Source organism: Rhinopithecus roxellana, chromosome 19, assembly GCF_007565055.1.
Source record: "Rhinopithecus roxellana isolate Shanxi Qingling chromosome 19, ASM756505v1, whole genome shotgun sequence".
Classification (NCBI taxonomy): Eukaryota; Metazoa; Chordata; class Mammalia; order Primates; family Cercopithecidae; genus Rhinopithecus; species Rhinopithecus roxellana.
In genome coordinates this window covers 12,433,410-12,455,549 of record NC_044567.1, presented here as the reverse complement: position 1 = coordinate 12,455,549, position 22,140 = coordinate 12,433,410, and the positions used below count along the sequence as shown (strand labels likewise).

Sequence of the window (22,140 nt, the reverse complement as noted above, 5' to 3'; positions counted from 1 at the left end):
GTGCCAGCCTCTCTGGATAAACAAGGAAACGTGCCCCTCCCAGGAGCTTGCATGGTGGAGTGGGGGCTGTCTTGCTTTCTCTGCTGAGCCCACTAGGCTGGCTGGAAGGGACAGGTGTGTGTGATGGCCCGCTCTGGATGGGAGGTTCCAGCGGAGCGTGGGAGGAAAGCAGGGCTGGGGTGGGCCGCGCCCCCCTACCACGTCTCCTCTTCCGCCTGGGCGGGGATGGAGGGGGCGGCGCATAGCCAGCAGGGGGCGCCAGACGACCGGCAATGCGGCGGGGCGGGCTGGCCGCGCTCGGGACGCGGCCCCGCCGGAGACCCCTAGCCCACCGCAGCCCACGCACCCCACCCAGCTCCCCGTCCCAGACAGAGAGGAGCGTAATGGGCGGCGTGGCCGGGGTGGGAGGGAGGGAGGCAGAGAGCACAGGGAGCCTGCGCCCGGTGGAGCATGCTCAAGGTCACAGCCAGAGTCCAGCCAGAGACCCCAGGGCGTCCGCCGCACACCCGCCGTCCCACGCGAAGACGTCCGACCTCCGGCCAGATGAGTTCATGCAGCCTGACGGGATCAAGGAAGGCGGCCACCACGGAGTCAACATTTTAAATAGGGTCATTTCTGTTACCGTGTTTTGGCACTTCTTCCTGTTTTAAGTTTCTGCAAACCAAAAAGCGCAGGGCCGGGCGCGGTGGCTCACGCCTGTAATCCTAGCACTTTGAGAGGCCCAGGCGGGCGCATCACCTGAGGTCAGGAGTTCCAGACCAGCGTGGCTAACATGGCGAAACCCCGTCTCTACTAAAAATACAAAAATTAGCCGGGCGTTGTGGCGGGCGCCTGTAGTCCTAGCTAGTCGGGAGGCTGAGGCAAGAGAATCGCTTGAACCCGGGAGGCAGAGGTTGCAGTGGGCTGAGATCCCGCCATTGCACTCTAGCCTGGACGACAGAGCGAGACTCTGTCTCAGAAAAAAAAAAAAAAAAAAAAAAAAAAAACTGGCGCAGGCCCCGAGTCTCTTCCTCCGAGGGGCCTGGACTGGGCCCTCCTCCTGTGCCTGTCCCTGCGCACCAGCCGCCCGTCCCCCCTTACCCCCCCCCCCACCACCGAGTGCTGGGCCTGCCGCCCCCTGGCCGCCTGGTTTCTAACCTCCGGCCTCCTCGTGACTCCACCCCTGCTGCCGCTAAGCTGCCGCTAAGCGCCTCCTTTCTTTCTCTGCTCTTCTTCACCGCCATCCGACCAAGGCCCGGCCCCTCCCTCACCCTCACCCACACCTGAACCCGGGGAGGCCCCAGGAGCAGGGCGCCCACACAAGACAGCTCCTGTACCCAATGCCCCTTCTCAGCCACACTCACCCAAAGCTGCCTCCTGGCTCTGGGCTCCATGGCAACCAGCATCTAAGCAGGCTTAATGCCTTCCCAGAGTTCCTGAGGGCTAACGGCAGGAGCAAGAGCATGACCCCAGCAAGGGGAGGACCAATGGGGGCAGGGGGCAGAGGGCAGCGCCTGGGCTTGTGGGCCGCAGAACCAGGCAGCCTGTTGCTAGGTAACCACATCTCCCATCACTGCCCCAATGCATGGTCCTGAGCCGCCCATCCTGTCTCCAGCCACCTTCTGTGGAGTCTCGAACGCTATCATCTGTGGGACCCTGAAGGCCGAAGGGAGAAGCAAGAGCGCAGCCACCACCCCTGAGCCACCTGTGGCTCTGCTACCCACCATTTCACTGTGAAGAGTCAGCTGCCTGGGCCGTGAGGTCACTGCCACCATGAGTCTGGGTATCATGGAAGAGGAAGATCTGGCCGAGTACTTCCGGCTGCGGTATGGGGAGCGGCTGCTGCAGATGCTCCAGTGAGTGTCTGAGGCCTGGCTTGCCCACCCTTCTGTGCCTGGGACCACTCACACCCACCCTGTGCCTCATCTTCCAACCTGTCTGTCCCCTCCTCTCCTGTAACCCAGTGCCCCAAATAACCCTGGCACCAGTCCACCCCATCAGGCTGGTCTCCACCCGGTCACCCTCCCCAGCTCACTCCTGCATGGCCCTCTGTGCTTCTCAACACAACATTCCTTCCCTCCAAAAGGGAGAGAGGCCCTTCTCCTTCCCCATGGATATCTGTCTCCACGGGTTACTCCCAGCCCCAGCCTACCCCTTCTCAGAACACACAGACCTTTCGTGTTCACATCTTGGACAGGAAACTCCCCAATGTTCAGGGACAGTCGGAGTCCCCATCCATCCGGCTACTGGAGAAGAAAAAGGAGCTGAAAATCATGTATCATAATATCCTGCAGAAGAAGAAGGTGGGGACTCGGGGATGGAGTGCAGAGGGGCAGGAAAGGAGGAGAGTGGGCTGGGGCACCGGGAGAGCCTGTAGACAGCCCTCCATTGTCTGGGTGGGGTGGCTAGAGCCAGGAGTCCTCTATGTGGTCTGGTCTCTTTGGGGAGAACAGAAAGGATCTGGGTCTTGGGGGTACCACTGTCCAGGTATGCTCTGCTCTGAGCCAGGCATGGGATAGAAAGTGGGAGGCTCCTATGGACCCTCTTGGGCCTGGGCGTGGAGCCTCTGGGGCAGGGATGCCAGGGTCTTCCTCGGTACTCATGTCAGGGGCCCTCCTGACCTCTCTGCTCCCCCAACCCCCACCCCCACCCCAAAGATATGTCAGCGCAGAATGGAAGCCCTGAACCTGTGCTGGGAGGAACTGAGCGTTAAGGAAGCCCAGCTGATGGCTCACCTCCACTTCATCCAGGTTTGAAGGGGTGTGGGCAGCCACAGTGGCCGGGTGATCCACACTCCGCAGGTAGGCAAACTCCCGCTCCTCCTCCTTGCTTCTGCTGACTCCTCGCCCTGAGTTCAAAGCATCCTTAGTGCTTCAGCATTGCCTGGCACCTCCCTAGGCATCCTTTATGTCCCCCACCTGTTTCTGTTTGTAATTTTCCATTTACCTGTCAGTCTCTGCTCCCTCTAGATGCCTGTTTCCTATTTCCTTTCCAGTACCTAGGACAGTTTATCCAGTAAATGAACGCATGGATGAATGAATGAAGATGCTACAGTCAGGACTAAACACTTGGGGAATACAGTGATGAATGGGACAGTTTTAGTCCCTCCACCCACCCCACCCCTCCATCCTTGTCCTTGCACTGAAGGTCCGGGCAGGGGATGGTTGAAGGACCAGGCACCACAGTCCATTCCAAGACACCCTCTCTCACTTCAGTCCTTAGTGGAGCAATTTAATCATCTTAAAATCCGGATTTATCCAGACCCACTCCAATTTGCACTTACTGTGGCCCTGAAGGGCCCTGGTCCAGCTCTGGGAGTGGGTAATGATTGCCGTCGGCCACAAAGAAGCCTCACTCTGAAGCACCTTCCTTCCTGCTCTGTGCCTAAGCCATGTGGGACAGGAAGTCCTTGGACCGGGCACATTCTCCAGAGGTCCAGTTCTTCTTAGCAGCCAGAGAAACACTTATGGAGTGGTTGGGACAGAAGACTTGGGCATGATTTCTCCAAATGGCTCTCGGAGGGTCGGTAGCTTCAATTCCTAGAGAGTTTGCTACAAATACAGACCGCAGGGGCTTCCCTTGTTGCTTTCAGCGCGTCTGAGGTTGGGCCCAGGCTTCTATAAGCTCCCCAGGCAGTTCTGATGACCAGGTGGATTTGAAAGTCACTGGTTTAGACCCCCTCAGTCCTCTCCTGGGCTTGCAGGGCAGCATACAGATCCTCCATGCACCTCCCTCAGTGGCCTCCAAGTGCCACCACCACATACGCCCGTCCATGTGGAATCACAGGAGCCCCTGAAGGGAGAAAGGAGCCACACAGGGTGAGGGGTGGGCTTGCCCCTAATCTTAGGGGAGGGCGCTGCAGAAGAAAGAGGCAGGATTGGATTGATTGCAGTAACAGCCTCATTCTGTCCTCTGGGCATCGAACTGCCTGTTCCATCTCCTCCCTCAGCCGGATGCCATTCTGAGCTCCTAAGAGCATGCTCTCCCAGTGGCGTTACTCCCCAGGCCCTACAGTAGCAGGCGCATCCCCTCTCTCCTCTTCCTGGGGCTCCAGCCCTGTTGCCCCACTTGTGAAAGGGAGAGGGGCTCCTGCTTCCCATCTCCACAGCTGGGAAAACGGAGGCACCGAGTACCAAATCGGGAGAAAATTCCCGCCTGTCTGGGAGTGGTCCTTCTGCTCCATGGAAAACGGCCACCGCTAAGAACAGAAACCACAGAAGCTTTGTCAGGAGGGTTCCCGCTCCCACTTCTGGACTTTCTTAGTCTTCTCAGGGGGTTGAGTTCTTCCAGACTCTGAGCCCAGTGCAATGTAGGTCTTCCCCAGTCCACTCTCTGAAGTCCAGAGGCCAAGTCCCACAGGAAAGAACCATTTCCCGTCTGCCCCCTCCCCACCCCAGGTCACCTCTTGACTTTGGATTAAACCTCTGTCCTCACAGCCCCCTGAGCCCCACCTCAGTCCACAGAAATCTCTTCAACCAGGTTCCAATAACCCTGGAGAGCCTTTTCCTTTACCCCTCTTCTGCCCCATGGGTGGCCCAGCAATCTCTGCCTGTTGCCAGGATGGTTTGTGCAGACAGAGGGGTCTGAGGACACCACCAGCCCCAGGAAGGCCTGGGCCCCGGGAGGGCCGGGAGAGGCTTCCTGACCAGCACCACCTCCCCTGGCCCCAGGAGAACGACCAGAAACGGATCCGTGCCATGAAGAAAGCCAACAAGGAACGAGAACTCAAGCGCCAGCACATGCAGGAGCTGACCAAGGGCAGGCAGGAAATGGTGGCACTGTGGCTGGAGCACCAGCGGCTGAGCGCCAAGCTGCAGGGCTACTCCATCTTCAACAAGTACCTAGAGAAGGTGGTGGAGAACTCCGAGGTGAGTCCAAGGAGCCTGGGGGGCCGGCCCTGGCACCTTCCTCAGCCCCACGTCCTCTTCCCCGGGCCCTGGGGCCCTGGGGCCCTGGGGTGGAGTTCAGGCTCAGCTGGCTGGGGACTGTGGATCCTCTGGGCCCCATGGGCTCTGCAGGATGGGCACCCTACTCCGAGGAGATGCAGCCAGCCCTAGGGGGCAGTGGGGAGCAGCTAAAAGAAGCCTCTGGTGAGGCTGGAAGATTTTCTCAAGGGGTGGGGCCTAGAGCTGTGCCTTTGTGTGTCTGTGAGTCACAACTGTGTATCTATCTTGTGTGAGTTACATGTTTATGTCTACATGTGTGTCCATGGCTGTGTCTGTCTACAGGGGTGTGTGTGTATCAACACGTGGCCTCCCTGTATCCCTGCATCCCCTCCTTTCAGTGTCTTCTATTTACTGGAGAGTAAATTAGGGAGAGGAAGGGAGAGGAGTTGGAAAAACACCCAACCCCCTGCAGAACTGGGGTGCCTCATTTGTGCTGGGACCCGGGGTTGGTGCTTCACACAGGTAGCTTCATTCAGTTTGCTGGTCAGCCCCAGGGAGAACCCAAGCTGACCATCCCTTACAGAGAAGGAAATGGAGGCTCCAAGAGGTTAAGTCACCTGCTCAGGGTCTCACAGCTCGTCAGTGAGGAGAGCCTTTGCTTTCAGCCACTCCTCAGTGGGCCCCACAGTGCCACTGTCAAGGGCTCTCCCTACAGTCCCTGGGGCCGTAGCCCAGGGAACTTCTTAGTTCCTCTGTGCCTCTTGCGGCGTCTGACACTGCGATGTCCCTCCCAGAAACCTCCCTCTGCCCTCAACTCGGTGGCACCTCCCTCTCTCCCCTACCTCTGCCCCCTCCTTCTCAGGTTCCTCGGGTGGGGGCGCCTCTTCCCAGGTCCTTCTTTTATTTTATTTTATTCTTTTTTGAGACGGAGTCTCACTCTGTCGCCCAGGCTGGAGTGCAGTGGTGCCATCTCGGCTCACTGCAAGCTCCGCCTCCCGGGTTCACGCCATTCTCCTGCCTCAGCCTCCCGAGCAGCTGGGACTACAGGTGCCCGCCACCACACCTGGCTAATTTTTTGTATTTTTAGTAGAGACGGGATTTCACCATGTTCGCCAGGATGGTCTCCATCTCCTGACCTCGTGAGCCGCCTGCCTCGCCTCCCAAAGTGCTGGGATTACAGGCGTGAACCCCTGGGCCCGGCCTTTTCCCAGGTCCTTACGTGGTGGGTCCAGGTTCTCTGTCTCAGATCCTCCCCCCACCCCCCTTTTTTTTTTTTTTTTTTTTTTTTTGAGACAGAGTTTGGCTCTTTTTGCCCAGGCTGGAGTGCAGTGGCTTGATCTCAGCTCACTGCAACTTCCACTTTCCCATTTTCAAGTGACTCTCCTGCCTCAGCCTCCCGAGTAACTGGGATTATAGGCACCCGCCACCATGCCCAACTAATTTTTGTATTTTTAGTAGAGACGGGGTTTCACCATGTTGGCCAGGCCAGTCTCAAACTCCTGACCTCGTGATCCGCCTGCCTTGGCCTCCCAAAGTGCTGGGATTACAGGCGTGAGCAATCCTACGCTTTTCTTCTGAGCAATGTCCAGAGCCTCCCATGGATGCCACTCCTGTCACATTATCTCCTCCCCCATGTGACCGACAGCCAAGAGAGCCCCTCACTAGGGCAGATGGAGGCACCTGCTCCAGGGGTGTGGATCCATGTCCTCCGAGGAGAGGGGTGACAGGATGCACAACTGTTCACAGTTCCCACAATTTCCATATCACACCACTAACGTAATTTACTCATGCATGAGTCCCACCTCTGCATTATTTCCTCTACTCAAAGGCGCTACGTACTGTAAGGTCAGTGGTTCATTTCATGGTTGGGGTTTGTTTGTGGGGGGGTGGGCAGGAAGTAAGGAGGGACTACCAGATTAAAACTGCAGATAAATTACAAAATGTGGCCAGGCACTCTGGCTCACTCCTGTAATCCCAGCACTTTGGGAGGCCAAGACGGGTGGATCACCTGAGGTCAGGAGTTCAACACCAGCGTGGCCAACATGGTGAAACCCTGTCTCTACTAAAAATACAAAAATTAGCCGGGCGTGGTGGCAGGTACCTGTAATCCTGGATACTCAAGAGGCTGAGGCAGAAGAATCGCTTGAACCCAGGAGGTGGAGGTTACAGTGAGCCAAGGTCACGTCATCGCACTCCAGCCTGGGGGCCAAGAGGGAAACTCCGTCTCAAAAACAAACAAACCAAAAAAAATTGTAAGATGTGTCTTGAATTCAGAGTTGGTAAAATACGTATCTTAGAATGGAGGAAATTGGCCTGTGTCTCCCTCCTAAGCTTGAGACCCCCACATTTAACTCATCCCGTGCACACTTATCTCATCTGCTTCCTGCCACCCCCAGGACAGCCCTGCCACTGGCGCGTCCTGTGCTGGTGAAAGGCAGGACCACCCACTCTCAGCCCCGCCAGAACTCGGGCCTCCTTGGCTCCTCCCTCCTGCTCAGTGCCACAGCTATCAATCAGCAGATCTGGTCTGTTCTGCCTTGGAAGCATTTCTGGAATCCAGCCCCTGCCCCTTCCTCATCCAGGCCACCAGTGATACCTCGTCTGGCGTTCAACTCCGCGTCATTCCTGGCCAGCCTGTTTGGCATTCCCCCCACCCCCCTCTCTTTCTCTTTTTTCTTCTTTATTTTGTTCAAAATACTTTAAGCATACTGGAGAGTATAGAGACACACATAACAGCAACCAAGTACTCATCACGGCTTTGCTAAATCTTCGTATTTTTCCCATCTGCCCCCAGTTCTTTTGTCTTAAATCAAACACTACCGAGAATTGAAATCCAATAAATGAAATCCTTTGTGTCCTTCCAAATCTTATGCTGCTTCATCTCTCCGCAAACATCAGGAGTATCCTGCTTTTAAAAATTCTCGTCATGCTTGTGTTTATTATTTTGTAATATTTTGTAACATTTAACGTTTTGTAACTTTTTATTTGAGTATTCTGCTGTCAAAAATTGTCAAATAGCCAGGCCCGGTGGCTCATGCCTGTAATCCCAGCACTTTGGGAGGCCAAGGTGGGCGGATCACGAGGTCAGGAGTTCAAGACCAGCCTGGTCAACACAGTGAAACCCTGTCTCTACTAAAAATACAAAAATTAGCTGGGCATGGTGGCAGGTGCCTGTAATCCCAGCTACTCTGGAGGCTGAGGCAGGAGAATCGCTTGAACCCGGGAGGCGGAGGTTGCAGTGAGCCAAGATCGTGCCATTGCTCTCCAGCCTGAGCAACAGAGCTAGACTCCATCTCAAAAAAAAAAAAAAAAAAAAAAAAAAATCTCAAATCATGCTTCTTTTTATTATTTTGTCACATTTAATGTTTTGTAACTTTTTATACGGAATTTTTTAAGCATACACAAAAGTAAAGACAATATAGTCTATTGAACACCTGTTGCTCATTATCTGATTCTAATAACGATTATTTCATAGTCATATCCAACACACTTTCCCACCTCTGCCATTTTGAAGCAAACAATATATTTTCATCTGTTTGTGTCTCTCTGCAGTATGTATCTCTAAGAGATGAGAGCTCTTTTTAAAATAACTACAACACCACTGTCACACCTACTATAAAATTGATAGCCATTCCTTAACATCAAATATCAGTATCATTTATGGCACAAAATGGGCCGAGTGTGGTGGCTCATGCCTGTAATCTCAGTGCTTTGGGAGGCTGAGGTGAGTGGATCACTTGAGCTCAGGAGTTCAAGACTAGCCTGGGCAACAAAATGAGACCCCCCCAACTCTGCAAAAAATTTTTTAAAAAATCAGTCAGGATTGCTGGCACACACATGTGGTCCCAGCTACTTGGGAGGCTGAGGCAGGAGGACTCCATGAGCCCAGGAGGTCAGGGCTGCAGTGAGCTGTGTTTATGCCACCATACTCCAGCCTGAGCAATAGAGCGAGACCTGTCTTTTAAGACAGATTATTGCATGGATGCTTCTTGTACAGTTGGTTTGTTCCAATGAGGGTCCATATAAGGTCCTCACACTGCCCTTAGCTGGTATGCTTCTTAAGCCACACATAAAACAGGTTATATCGTATGATTCCACTGATGTGTTTAAAAACAGGCAAAATTAATCTTTATTGATAGAAGTCAGAATATTGGTTTCCTCAATGGTCGGGGGAAGACATTCACTAGCAACTTTTCCTCATTTCCTTGCTAGAATACTACCGTAAAGAAAAGGACTTCGTAAAGAGACCCTTTCCTTCATCAACCGTTTGATTACTACGTGGGTCTCACAGAGAAAGTTTGTTAAACACTTTATTTAGTTTTCAGAATAATGAATTGGTTCTGTAGCACTGACCTGTAATGTTTTTAGTATCCTTATGAACTTATGGATTTTTAACATATTTGATATGTTTTAATCCTTTGCACTTTGTCTTACTAATGTTCAAATCATCTCATCTTTGGCCAGTGGGAGGCTTTTCGATTGGCACCTAAATCCTTTTGACATTAGCATTAAGTTTTAGAGGTGTGTTCCTAGTAACTCTGATGTGGTCCATTTATTTGAACTGTAGTATGCTGTTGCACTGTTTGCCAGATGAACTTTCAGAAATGCAGACATGAATTGCCTCTTTACTTCTTAAAATCCTTCAGTGGATAAAGTCCACACTCCTTCCTAAGGTTTACTGAGCTTGCTCGCTCTTTCCTTCCTTCCTTCCTTCCTTCCTTCCTTCCTTCCTTCCTTCCTTCCTTCCTTCCTTCCTTCCTTCCTTCCTTTCTTTTTCTTTCTCTCTTTCTTTTTCTTTTCTCTCCTTTCTTTCTTTCTTTTTTTCTTTCTTTCTTTTTCTTTCTCTCTTTAGGGAGTCCCCGAAACAAATTATTAGTCTACATTTTAAAGCATGTTTGAACAGAATTATTTTATAGCCCAAAGGAGGGCATTTGTAAGCAAGTGTGTTCTGGAAGTACCAATTCTCATCATTTCGCCTTTACATGCCTACAGTTTATCGAGGACTCCCAGAGACCTTTTTTTTATGGGATTGTATCTATTGATAATTGCCGTCATAGAAATCAAAACAGAAAATTTAAAAATATTTGTTTAATTCATTCATTTTTAAATAATGATAAAAAGTATGTTAACAGAAATAGCATTTTTTATGAAAAAAAGTTTCAGAAGTGTTTTGTGAGAAGAGTGGCATTACTTGCAAACCCTTTAACGTCTGGTTTAACAGAGGACAGGCAGGTGCTCACATCCACTCCTGCGTTCATTCTGTTGTGACAGCATGTGTCATGAAAACTCCTCTCTGGAAAATGCCACTGTGTACTCGTGAAAGAATAAGAGCAAGAAAAGGCAAATAACATTTTAATATTATTGTAAAAAGAGTTTTGGCCTAAAAAACCCCTGTCTGCCAGAATAGGGTCTCAGAGATTCCCAGAAATCCTCAGGTCCCCTCCCCTCAGCCTCCCAGAGGTCCTCAGGCCCTTGCCCTTAGCTGTTGTAAAGAAAGATGCAGCAGGAGGGCCCAGCAAGGTGGCTCACACCTGTAATCCCAGCACTTTGAGAGGCCGAGGCGGGTGGATCACCTGAGGTCAGGAGTTCGAGACCAACCCAGCCAACATGGTGATATCCCATCTCTACTAAAAATACAAAAATTAGCCAGGCATGGTGGCAGGAACCTGTAATCCCAGCTACTCGGGAGACTGAGGCAGGAGAATCGCTTGAATCTGGGAGGCGAAGGTTGCAGTGAGCCGAGATCATGCCATTGCGCTCCAGCCTGGGCCACAAGAGCAAGACTCCGTCTCCAGGTTCAGTGGGAGATGCCGCCCTCCAGCAGCTCACTCCCACAGGCACATCTCCTGCTGAGACCATAGCTTCTAGTCCATCCACTCCAAATTTTGAGTTCCTGAATCCCTCTCGATTCACCTCTACAGGAGAACTTCAGATTGCCCAAAAGTTATTTGAAAATATCTCACTTCATTCCCATAGAAGATGAACCTACTCACGGAAATACACATGACCAAGTAGCCTAAAGATTTAAAATTAAGGACCTGGGAAAGTACAAGTCGAAATCAGAGGTCGAGGATGAAGAGAAATACAGACTGCCCTTGGTTCTTAAGGGTCATACACAGGGGCTCTGAGCTTGTTGGTAACCCTAATGAAAAGCCACCTGCAGCTCTTATACCAGAATAAGAAAATATAAGGTTTCCTCCGAGACAGCGCACCTTTTCCCGGCACTTAGTTCTCACTGAAATCTCTCGATGAGCCTTCATTGACACTATGAATAATGCTCTCAACAGCTTCCCTGCAACCAATGCAGGCACTGGCTTTGTAAGGCAGCTGCTTATACAGAACAAGGAACGTGGTGCACAGGACAGCTTAGGAAAAGCGATTCTGCAGAAGACCAAGTCAATTGGAATTCCATAGAGTGTGTCATGGAAGGTTTGGCATTATCCCTGAAGAAAAGCCAAACTATCTGAACAAGCACTTTCCAAACTGAATCCTGAGATATTGTTTCCTAGGGGGAATAAAAGGACTCCGTAGACTAATACATTTAGAAACTCTAAATTAAACGAAGATAAGATTAAACACACAAACAGGACCTGGAGTCTTTGCTATAGTTCTGTGCCCTGAGATGCTCCCAGCAGACAGCGTTTCTAGAACTGACTTGACCACAGAACTCCTTTGGGGCACGTGACCACTTATGACAAGAACATAGCTCAGGAAATGCTGACCTGTCTTCTCTGTCATCTTGGGAAAGCCACTTTAATTCACTGACTCTCTGTTTTCTCATTTGCAAAATGGGAATGATACTGGTAATGGTAACAGTATCAGCAGCTGACAGTCGTCGAGAGTTTAGGACAAAGTCTGTGTAGCTCCATCTTTAGAGACAGCCTTGAAAAGGAGAAGTTTTAGAACTGAAATCCTTTTTTTTTTATTTTAATTTTTCTTTATTTTTTTAATTTTAGATTCAGGAAGTGCATGAGCAGGTTTTTTTCTTTGTTTGTTTTTGTTTTTGTTTTGTTTTTTTTTTTTGAGACAGAGTCTCGCTCTGTCCCCCAGGCTGGAGTGCAGTGGCATAATCTCGGCTCACTGCAAGCTCCACCTCCTGGGTTCATGCCATTCTCCTGCCTCAGCCTCCGAGTAGCTGGGACTGCAGGCAACCGCCACCATGCCCAGCTAACTTTTTAGTATTTTGTATTTTAGTAGAGATGGGGTGTCACTGTGTTACTCAGGATGGTCTCGATCTCCTGACCTCGTGATCCACCCCCTCGGCCTCCCAAAGTGCTGGGATTACAGGCGTTAGCCACTGCGCCCGGCCAAGCAGGTTTGTTATGTAGGTAAATTCACATCACAAGGGTTTGTTCTACAGGTTATTTCATCACTCAGGGTATTAAGCCTAGTATCCAATAGTCATTTTTTCTGATCCTCTCCCTCCTCTCACTCTCCACCCTCAAGCAGATTCCAGTATGTGTTGTTCCCCTCTTTGTGTCCACGTGTTCTCATCATTTAGCTCCCACTAATAAGTGAGAACACTGCAGTATTTGGTTTTCTATTCCTGCGTTAGTTTGCTAAGGATAATGACATCCAGCTCCATCCATGTTCCTGCAAAGGACATGACCTCATTCTTTTTTATGGCTGCATAGTATTCCATGGTGTATAAGTACCACATTTTCTTTATCCAGTCTACCATTGATGGGCATTTAGGTTGATTCTCTTTGCTATTGTGAATAGTGCTTCAGTAAACATCCCCGAGCATGTGTGTTTATGATAGAATGATTTATATTCCTTTGGGTATATACCCAGTAATAGGACTGCTGGGTTGAACGGTAGTTCTATTTTAACTCTTTGAGGAATCGCCACGCTGCTTTCCACAATGGTTGAACTAATTGCACTTCCACCAACAGTGTATGAACATTCTCTTTTCTCCACAACCTCAGCAGCCTCTGTAATTTTTCTGACTTTTTAATCGTAGCTAGCCATTCTGTGTGGTGTGAGATGGTATCTCACTGGTTTTGCTTTGCGTTAGAACTGATATCTTAGAGGCTGTCTGGGCAAGTCTTTTCTCCCTCTCTCCTTATTAAAGATGAAGAAACTGAGTCCCAGAAAGATGGAGTGATTTTCCCAGAACCGTGACGGGGGCCCAGCTAGGTCATCTGACTTCTGGAGCAGTACCCTTTTCTGTGTCATGCTGACTGCGTGCTCTTAAAAACAGAAGCCAGTGAACAGAGTTTACATTCCTTCTCATGACTGAAGGTTAGCATGATGAGCATCAGCCCTGGGTTTTGAGTGCACGACCACACTGAGGGTGGTGAAGTTGTGGAAGGCGGTCTGCCCACGCTGACAGGACCCTGCCTGCGAAATCCTTTTCACCCACTAGCCTGCTTGTGACCCTTTCTTTCTTCTCCCTCCTGCTCGACTCTCAGCCTGCACTTCATACATCACCAGGTCTGCCTCCGGGAGTTCCTAACTCCATCCGTTTGTTGCTTCTAATTGCATACACCTGACACTCAATTTCACCTCAAAACATTGTCACATGAGAGAAAGTGGCCTCCTCAAGAAGTCAGTCATGGCTGGGTGCAGTGTCTGATGCCTGTAATCCCAGCCTTTGGGAGGCCGAAGGCGGGTGGATCACTTGAGGTCAGTAGTTCGAGACCAGCCCGGCCAACATGGTGAAACCCCATCTCTACTAAAAACACAAAAACTAACCTGGGCATGGTCGCAGGTACCTGTAATCCCAGCCACTCAGGAGGCTGAGACACGAGAATCGCTTAAACCCAGGGAGCTGGAGGTTGCAGTGAGCCTAGATCGCGCCACCTGCACTCCAGCCTGGGTGACAGAAGCAAGACTCTCATATCAAAAAAATAAATAAATAAAAATTAAAAAAGAAGTCAGTCACAGGAAAGCAATGGTGAACTCTTTAAAAGTGAATGCCTGGGATGCTCCGTCTTGGGATGGGGGCGGCCTCTGGGGGGCGGAGTTAACTCTGGGCTCCTTGCCTTTCTAGAGCCAACAATTTATCCAAGACCTATCGGACATCTGGGCAGAGATGAAAAAGAAGGAACAACAGCAAGTCCAGGTTTAAGGAGGCAGCCTGGTTCCAGAACGTCCTGAGACAGAGGTCGTAAGAGAAGAAGTCGTGAGCCTGCGGTCCTAGTCAGTCCAGCTCGGGACCGACACCCGCGGTGCCTTCCTGCTGAGGAACACCTGCTTATTTTCCCCCTTGGGCCTCACTCTATCCCTGAAAACAGTGAATGTTCTAAGAAGTTTGTTCTTAAGTTCTCTCTAGCCCTTTGGTAGTTTATTCATGGGGAAGAGTGTAGCGATGGGGCGACCCCCGCCAACAAGCACTCACTCTCAAAGCTGGTCACCTAGGCTGCCTGGGAACCAGAAACCACATCTTAGGCCTGGTGTCCCCTCGGCTTTGGGCTCTCACACACAGTCAGTGTGCAGGTGGGCAGCAAACCAGTAACGTCAGTACAGAGAACTCTTCTCTCATCACAACTTCAAATTTTATTTATTTATTTTATTTTATTTTATTTTATGATGGAGTTTTGCTCTTGTTGCCTAGGCTGAAGTGCGAGGCACGATCTCAGCTCACTGCAACCCCTGCCTCCTGGGTTCAAGCTGATTCTCCTGCCTCAGCCTTCCCCAGTAGCTAGGATTATGGGCACCCACCACCACGCCCAGCTTAATTTTGTACTTTTAGTAGAGACAGGGTTTCACCATGTTGGTCAGGCTGGTCTTGAACTCCTGACCTCAGGTGATCCACCCGCCCTGGCCTCCCAAAGTGCTTGGATTACAGGCGTGAGGTGTTTCTAATTTGGGTGCAAAGACCCACTTAAAACTACGAAGGCAGCTTCCCAGGTAACAGCTGCAACAGTGCTGAGTCGAGAACTCTTCCCTGACTTCAGGAGCAAGCGCTGCTCCCCTACCCCTGCTATGTGCGCTAAAACATGCAAGCCAGTGTCAGCAACGCTAAGGAAGGAATAGCCCTAGTTACTGCCCTAGTTACTGGGCAGGCTACCAGTAACTAGGGAGGGATCACTCATGTGCCAAATGACAAGCTCAAGGCTCAGGAACGAGCTGGGATGATGGATTAAAACCAGCCAAACTCAACTCAATCCAGGTCAATGTAAAGTCTCAGACTTAGGTTCAACAACTCAATCGCACATTTTTCAATCAATAGCAAAAGCCAAGTCAGAGAGCACGTGGGGAAGTAACATTTATTCAACAGGGACTTCGTTTGTATCCGCCTCTTGAAAACTCAGTGAGGCATCATTATCCTGACTCACAGAGCAGGATGCTTGCCTGGGAACACCGGCTACAGGACGACAGGGCCAGGACTCAACCTTTGGTCTGCTCTTCCTGAGCCTGGTCTCTCCCCCTCGCCAGTCTGCCTCCCGGAAGGCAGAGGCCCTGTGCTTTTGTCCCCAAAGCAGGCTGAGGAGCAGACTCGAACAAGGCTCTGTGTCTCCTCCCTGGGCCTGTGATCCTAGAGGGCCCTCAGACTGCCCGGATTCCTGTTGCCTCAGGGAAGGCACTGCTGCAGCTGCCCTGCTGGGATCTGTGTGGCCGCAGTAACCCCTTACCTTCACATACAACACCTTACAGCAGTGGTTCTCAGGCATGGTCCCCGGACCAGAAGCGTCAGCATCACTGGGCAACTTTACCAGTTAAATTCTCAGGCCCCACTACAGACCTGAGAACCAGAAACTCCTGGGGTGGGATCCAGCACTCTGGGTTTTAAGAAGCCCTCTGGCCGGGTGCGGTGGCTTAAGCCTGTAATCCCAGCACTTTGGGAGGCCAAGACGGGCGGATCACGAGGTCAGGAGATCGAGACCATCCTGACTAACACAGTGAAACCCCGTCTCTACTAAAAAATACAAAAAAAAAAAAAAACTAGCCTGGCGAGGTGGCGGGCGCCTGTAGTCCCAGCTACTCGGGAGGCTGAGGCAGGAGAATGGTGTAAACCCGGGAGGCGGAGCTTGCAGTGAGCTGAGATCCGGCCACTGCACTCCAGCCTGGGCGGCAGAGCCAGACTCTGTCTCAAAAAAAAAAAGAAGCCCTCCACGCGGTTCTGATGCATGCTCAAGTGGAAGAACCACTGCTCTACAGTGACCAAACACTTTCAAGCATCTGGGTTCCATTCATTTCCTACCTCATGAAGCAATACGTGTCTACCTGGGTCAACGTTTAGCCAGAGAAGTAAGTAGATAAATAGATAGACAGGATGCATAAATAGTAAATAGAAGATAGTAGGTAGGTAGGTAGGTAGATAGATAGATAGGAGATAGACAATAGATAGTGGATAGATGATGGATACATAGAGATAGAATATAGATGATAAATTAGACAGATGATAGATAGTAAATAGAAGACAGTAGGTAGATAGGAGACAGACAATACATAGTAGATAGATGATGGATACAGATAGATCGATAGATGATAGATAATAGTAAATAGAAGATAGTAGGTAGGTAGGTAGGTAGATAGATAGATAGGAGACAGACAATAGATAGTGGATAGATGATGGATACATAGAGATAGAATATAGATGATAAATTAGACAGATGATAGATAGTAAATAGAAGACAGTAGGTAGATAGGAGACAGACAATACATAGTAGATAGATGATGGATACAGATAGATCGATAGATGATAGATAAATAGTAAATAGAAGATACATGGTAGATAGGAGATAGACAATAGATAGTAGATAGAGATAGATAGATAAATACATACATAGATAGATACATAGACAGATAGATAGATACATAGATAGATAGATGGTAGAGAGAGAGAGTCTTCTGGTACATGTGAAGGGCTTTGTTTCAGGGATTTGACCGTAGGCAGTCGTGGGTACTGGGTAAGCAGTGTCTATAAAGTGGCTGTCTTCCCATCTGATGCTGGGGCTTGAAGTTCTCTGGGGAGATGGTTGGGAAGGAAGCATGGAGGTAAAGTGGGGGAGGTCAAGGGCAAGTCAGAATCCACAGCACAGGCTGGAGACCGGAGGACAGACAGGCAGACAGAAATCCATGTCAGTTCTTGTTGCTTCTGAAATTGGTGGTGTGGGCGTTCTGCCAAAGCCAGGATCCTTCGTCCTGGAAATGAACACATACCTCTGGCCCGGGGCAGGAGACTGAAGGAGGCTCCAGGGGAGGGCGGGCAGATGCAGGCCTGGCCACTGCCTCACACCAATGCCGCGAGTCAGCAAGCATTGAGTAAGTTTGTGGATTTGTGGCTTCTCTTGTACTCAAGAAATCTGCCTAGACCCACAGAATTTCTTCTGACCCAGGGCTGGGCCCCTTTTTAAGCCTGAAAAATGCAACAGTATCAGATTGAATCCAGCCCCAAATCCCCCATGGGAAGCTCTCTGTGACCCACGCTAACAGGACACACCCAAGAAAAGGAATTCTGAGAACACATTGCAGCCTGGGCAAGCTGACTCATCCGGAAGCCTCCATGCTACCATCATCTCCATTTCACAGGTGAGGAAACCGAGGCAAAGCTGCCTTCGGAAGAGAGGAACGGATGCTGGAGGCTGCAGTCCCGTGGGCTGGCCCTGGCCAAACAGGCGTCTCTAGCGGATGGAGGGCAGAGGTCACCTCACACACCCAGGATGGCGAGTGCTAGGGTGGTGCTCGGAGGGGCATGGAGGGGTTGGGGCTCTCCAGAAACAGTCATGGGTGAAGGATATGCTGCTGAAATAACTTCCCCCATGTTCAGCCTCCTGGACTGGGTCCTGGGAGGTAGGAGAAGGCACAGAACAGGCAGTTCCTCCAACTCCCCAATATACACATTTGCCCCCACAGCCCTGTCTTCTGCTGTCTCTGTAAGGTGGTGTTTGAGAAGCCCAGGCTGTTCGGCCTGAACACACTTCCTCCCAGAGTGTCCAAGGCCCCCTCAGCACCACCCCCCCACATCACCACCCAAGACCCTGTGCCAGAAGCCAAAGGCCCTCCCTCTGCCTCCTTCCTCTGTGCTCCCTCCTCGGCTTCACCGCCCTGCACCACTAAGTTTCCAGGGCTTGACTGACACAGGGACTCCTCGGGGTCACACTCAGAATTCCTCTGATCACACAAGCTCATCCTGAGACACATGTGTTTACACATGTGTGTATAACCTACGCTGATATTGCCTGTGTGTAACTATGCATGTGCGTGCTGTCAGTGTGCATAACTCACCCTGATACTGCAGATGTATAACTAGCAGAAGCATATTATATATGTGTATAACTCACTCCAATATTGTTGCATATTTCATGCTTAAAAAGGGGTCCAGCCCTGGGGCAGAAGAAATTCTGTGGGTCTAGGCAGATTTCTTGCGTACAAGAGAAGCCACAAATTCGCAAACCTACTCAAGCCCACAGAAACAGGGAGAACAAATCCAAAAGGCGCAGGGATTCCCAGGCGCCGGAGTGATGGGGTCTTCCCATGGGGAGGGTAACAGCAGTCACAGACAGGCCCTCGCTCCTTCCCTACCCCGCCCCAGCGCCTTCTCAGGCCTTCAGCATGGCTACCCGGGGCCCTGCAGCCACATAAAGAAGCCAAGACGACCCGGCCAAGAGCGATTCTGACTCTCAGATGCATGAGATCACGCTCCAAGAACAAGAAGATGATGAAGTTAAGGGCCTGCCTGGAGCTTTTCCCAGCAAGAAAAGACACTAACTCACGAGAGCAGAAATAACTGATTTGTTCCAGAAATGAATGGTTCTCATCAGCAAAGGCAGGAAGTAGGGCTCTGGGTGTTTTATGGATAAAGGGAGGGAAGAGGAAGGAAGCCCTTCAGGAACTCGCTCTCAGTGTGGAGCACTCGGTTCCCCTCCAAACCCGTGAGCCCTTCCTGATGGGTGGGAGTAGGGGAAGGACAGAAGCGGGGCTGGAGGAGCTTGGGGGACTAAGAGCTGAGCCTGCAAGCAGGCAGGTAGGCAGACAGCTGCATGTCTGTTACAACGCCTTGCCATACACACAACCGCCAAACTGCTGCTGAAGATGGGATTAGAACCAAGCTTTGAGCACCCTTCCATTAGAACCAAGCTTTGAGCACCCTTCCAAGTGATCTCGGTCTCCCTGGAGTAGCTGAAGAGCCTCTGCTTCTGTGAGATCAGCTGTTAGCCCTTGGGATCAGCCCCCTTACTCATACGGTTTTACCCCCAAAGCCCTTTTCCCAGCTTCCAGGCCAGGGTCCCACATATTACGGACAAGGCTTTCTGCCAGCTGGAAGGGCTCTAGAACCTTCTGCTTCTCCTTTCAAGCCATCTTAGGGTTGATCACTTGGGCATCTGAGTGAGCTTCTCTGTTCCTGGACTTTCAGTCCCAGCAATGTTTACTGGAAGCCTTCCATGTGCATAGCAGGGTGCTGAGGCCAAGTGGAGTCCCACGAGACCCCTGTCTCAGGCCAATCTTCTTCTCTTGGGAGATCAGAGCTGCTGAGAGCTGTGACACCAGCCCAGTGTAGCTTCCTCACCTGCAATGGCCTGAGGTTCCCTTTAACTTTCACCTTTGAAACACCAGGAAGGGGCTCCCAGTGTAGACCATGGAGTGCGGAATGATAGGAGCCAGGCTAAGAGGCAACTGGAGTATGACGTCACCCTCGGGGGTAGAGGGGGCACAAACAACCGTTTTAGGAATCTTATGAGGAAAAGAGGTGGCTCTAGAAACATCCAACAGAAAGACAGCCAGCTGCACAGTGATGCGAGGCTGATTGTGTTAGTTTTCTAGTCTGCATAACAAATTACTGCAAACTCGGGATCCTAAACCAACACTCACATGTTATCTCATGGTAGCAGCTCAGAGTCCGCATGGGCTGGCCTGGCTTCTGCTCAGGGTGTCACGAGGCTGCAAGCACGCTGTGTGCTGGTTGGGCCTTCCCCTGGAGGCTCAGGGGAGGAATCCACTTCCAAGCTCCTTCAGGTTGCTGACATAAACCAATTCCTGAAGCTGTAGGGTTAAGGTCCTCATTTCCTTGCTGGCTGTCGGCCAGGGGCCCCTCTGCTCTTAGAGCCCAGTGGCATTCCTCATTGCACGGCCTTTTCCATCTTCAAAGCCAGCAACAGCACGTGGAGTCCCTGTCAGGCTTTGAATCTGACTCTCCTCCAATACCAGCTAGAGAAATTATCTGCTTTTAGAGGGCTCCTGCGATTAAATTAGACTCACCCAGATAATCTCCTCCTTTTGCCCCAACACCAGAGGGTGAAGGTCATGGGAACTGTCTTAAAACTCTTCCTACCACACTGATGGAGAAAAGGGTGTCAAAACAGCTTGTGAAGGAAGAGGGGGAGGGGGCAAAGAGAGACTATGACAAGGATGGAAAAAAAAAATTAGGCTGGGCATGGTGACTCACGCCTGTAATCCCAGCAGTTCAAGAGGTCAAGGTGGGTGGATGGCTTGAACCCAGGAGTTCAAGACTAGTCTGGGCAACATAGCGAGACCCTGTCTTTAAAAAAACTAAGTAAAAATTAGCAGCGCACGGTGGCTCTTGCCTGTAGTCCCACCTACTCAAAAGGATCGCTTGATCCTGGGAGGTTTAGGTTGCAGTGAGCCGTGATCGCACGACTGCACTCCAGCCTGGGTAACAGAGCAAGACCCTGTCTCAAAAAAAAAAAAAAAAAAAGTCTTTCAGATGTGCACCTGAGCTAACATTTACTAGTGATAGTTTTATCAAGACAGATTTCCACTGGGATTATAGATCTCTAGGGAGTCAATAAATGGGCTTCAGACTGGGAATCACCTAATTTTTTATGAAACTTTTATATACAAGTATATGTGGATTTTTCATGCCTGAGGTGGGTGACGATGGAAGTGGGGCAAGAGAAACTCTACAGCTTTCAGCCAATTCTCCCAGAAATCTTAACTCAACAAGGTTAGGAACTACTGCTTTTTAAAATAATTAACAGGCCAGGCACGGTGGCTCATGCCTGTAATCCCAGCGCTTTGGGAAGCCGAGGTGGTCAGATCACAGTCGGGAGATCGAGACCATCCTGGCTAACACGGTGAAACCCCAACTCTACTAAAAATACAAAAAATTAGCCAGGTGTGGTGGCAAGTGCCTGTAGCCCCAGCTGCTTGGGAGGCTAAAGCAGGAGAATCACTTGAACCTGGGAGGTGGAGGTTGCATTGAGCCAAGATCATGCCACTGCACTCCAGCCTGGGCAACAAAGCGAGACTCTGTCTCAAAAAAACAATAATAGGCCAGGTGCAGTGGCTCACGCCTGTAATCTCAGCACTTTGGGAGGCCGAGGCAGGCGGAGCATGAGGTCAGGAGATCAAGACCACGGTGAAACCCCGCCTCTACAAAAAATACAAAAAATCAGCCAGGCCCAGTGACGGGCAACTGTAGTCCCAGCTACTTGGGAGGCTGAGGCAGGAGAATGGTGTGAACCCAGAGGGCAGAGCTTGCAGTGAGCCAAGACTGCGCCACTGCACTCCAGCCTGGGCGACAGAGAGAGAATTCGTCTCAAAAACAAAAACAAAAACAATAATAATAATTAACATAATTAATATTAAATAATAATATATAATTTACATATTGTATAATTCATTCATTTAAAGTATACAATCCATGATTTTTAGCATATTTACAGAGTTGTTCAATTCTCAACACATTTTTAGAACATTTTCATCACCCCCCAAAAAGGTCCATTAGTAGACTCAATAGTTCATCTCATTTCCTCCCAACCCCCAGCCCCATTCATCTACCTTCTATTTCTATTGATTTGCCTGTTCTAGATATTTTGCCTGAATGGAGTCAAACAATCTATGATCTTTTATGTTTGGCTTAGCATGTTGTTTTTGAGGTTCATGCGTGATATATATAACATGTATCAGTACATCACTTCTTTTTAGGGCTGAATACTATTCCATTGTATGGATATATGGTAGTATATTTTGTTGATCCAATAATCAGTGGATGGACATTTGTGTAGTTTCTGCTTTCTGCCTTTGGTGAATAAGGCTGCTATGAACTTCTTATACAAGTATTTGTGTGAACACATGTTTTTATTTCTCTTGTGTAAACACCTAGGAGAGGAATCGATGGTAATCTATGGTAATTCTATGCTTAACCTTTTGAGGAACTGCCAGAATATTTGGATTTTGAGATACTTCAGGAGCATTTCTATTTCAGGGATTAATAGCAAAGTAGTACAAAGGAAGATTAGCCTGGCGGCCAGGTGCAGTGGTTCATGACTGTAATCCCAGCACTTTGGGAGGCTGAGGTGGGTGGATCATGAGGTTAGGAGATGGAGACCATCCTGGCTAACACAGTGAAACCCTGTCTCTACTA

General features: G+C 50.2%; 1 protein-coding gene across 1 annotated transcript; it reads left to right on the top strand.

The window, feature by feature from the left end:
• The first annotated feature begins 1,752 nt into the window (after positions 1-1,752).
• Positions 1,753-19,577, top strand: LOC115894820 (coiled-coil domain-containing protein 42-like). The gene is made up of 5 exons (XM_030923323.1): positions 1,753-1,835; positions 2,177-2,282; positions 2,637-2,729; positions 4,650-4,847; positions 19,371-19,577. Exons 1-5 carry the CDS (start codon positions 1,753-1,755, stop codon positions 19,575-19,577), a joined length of 687 nt encoding a protein of 228 aa, XP_030779183.1.
• The last annotated feature ends 2,563 nt before the right edge of the window (positions 19,578-22,140 follow it).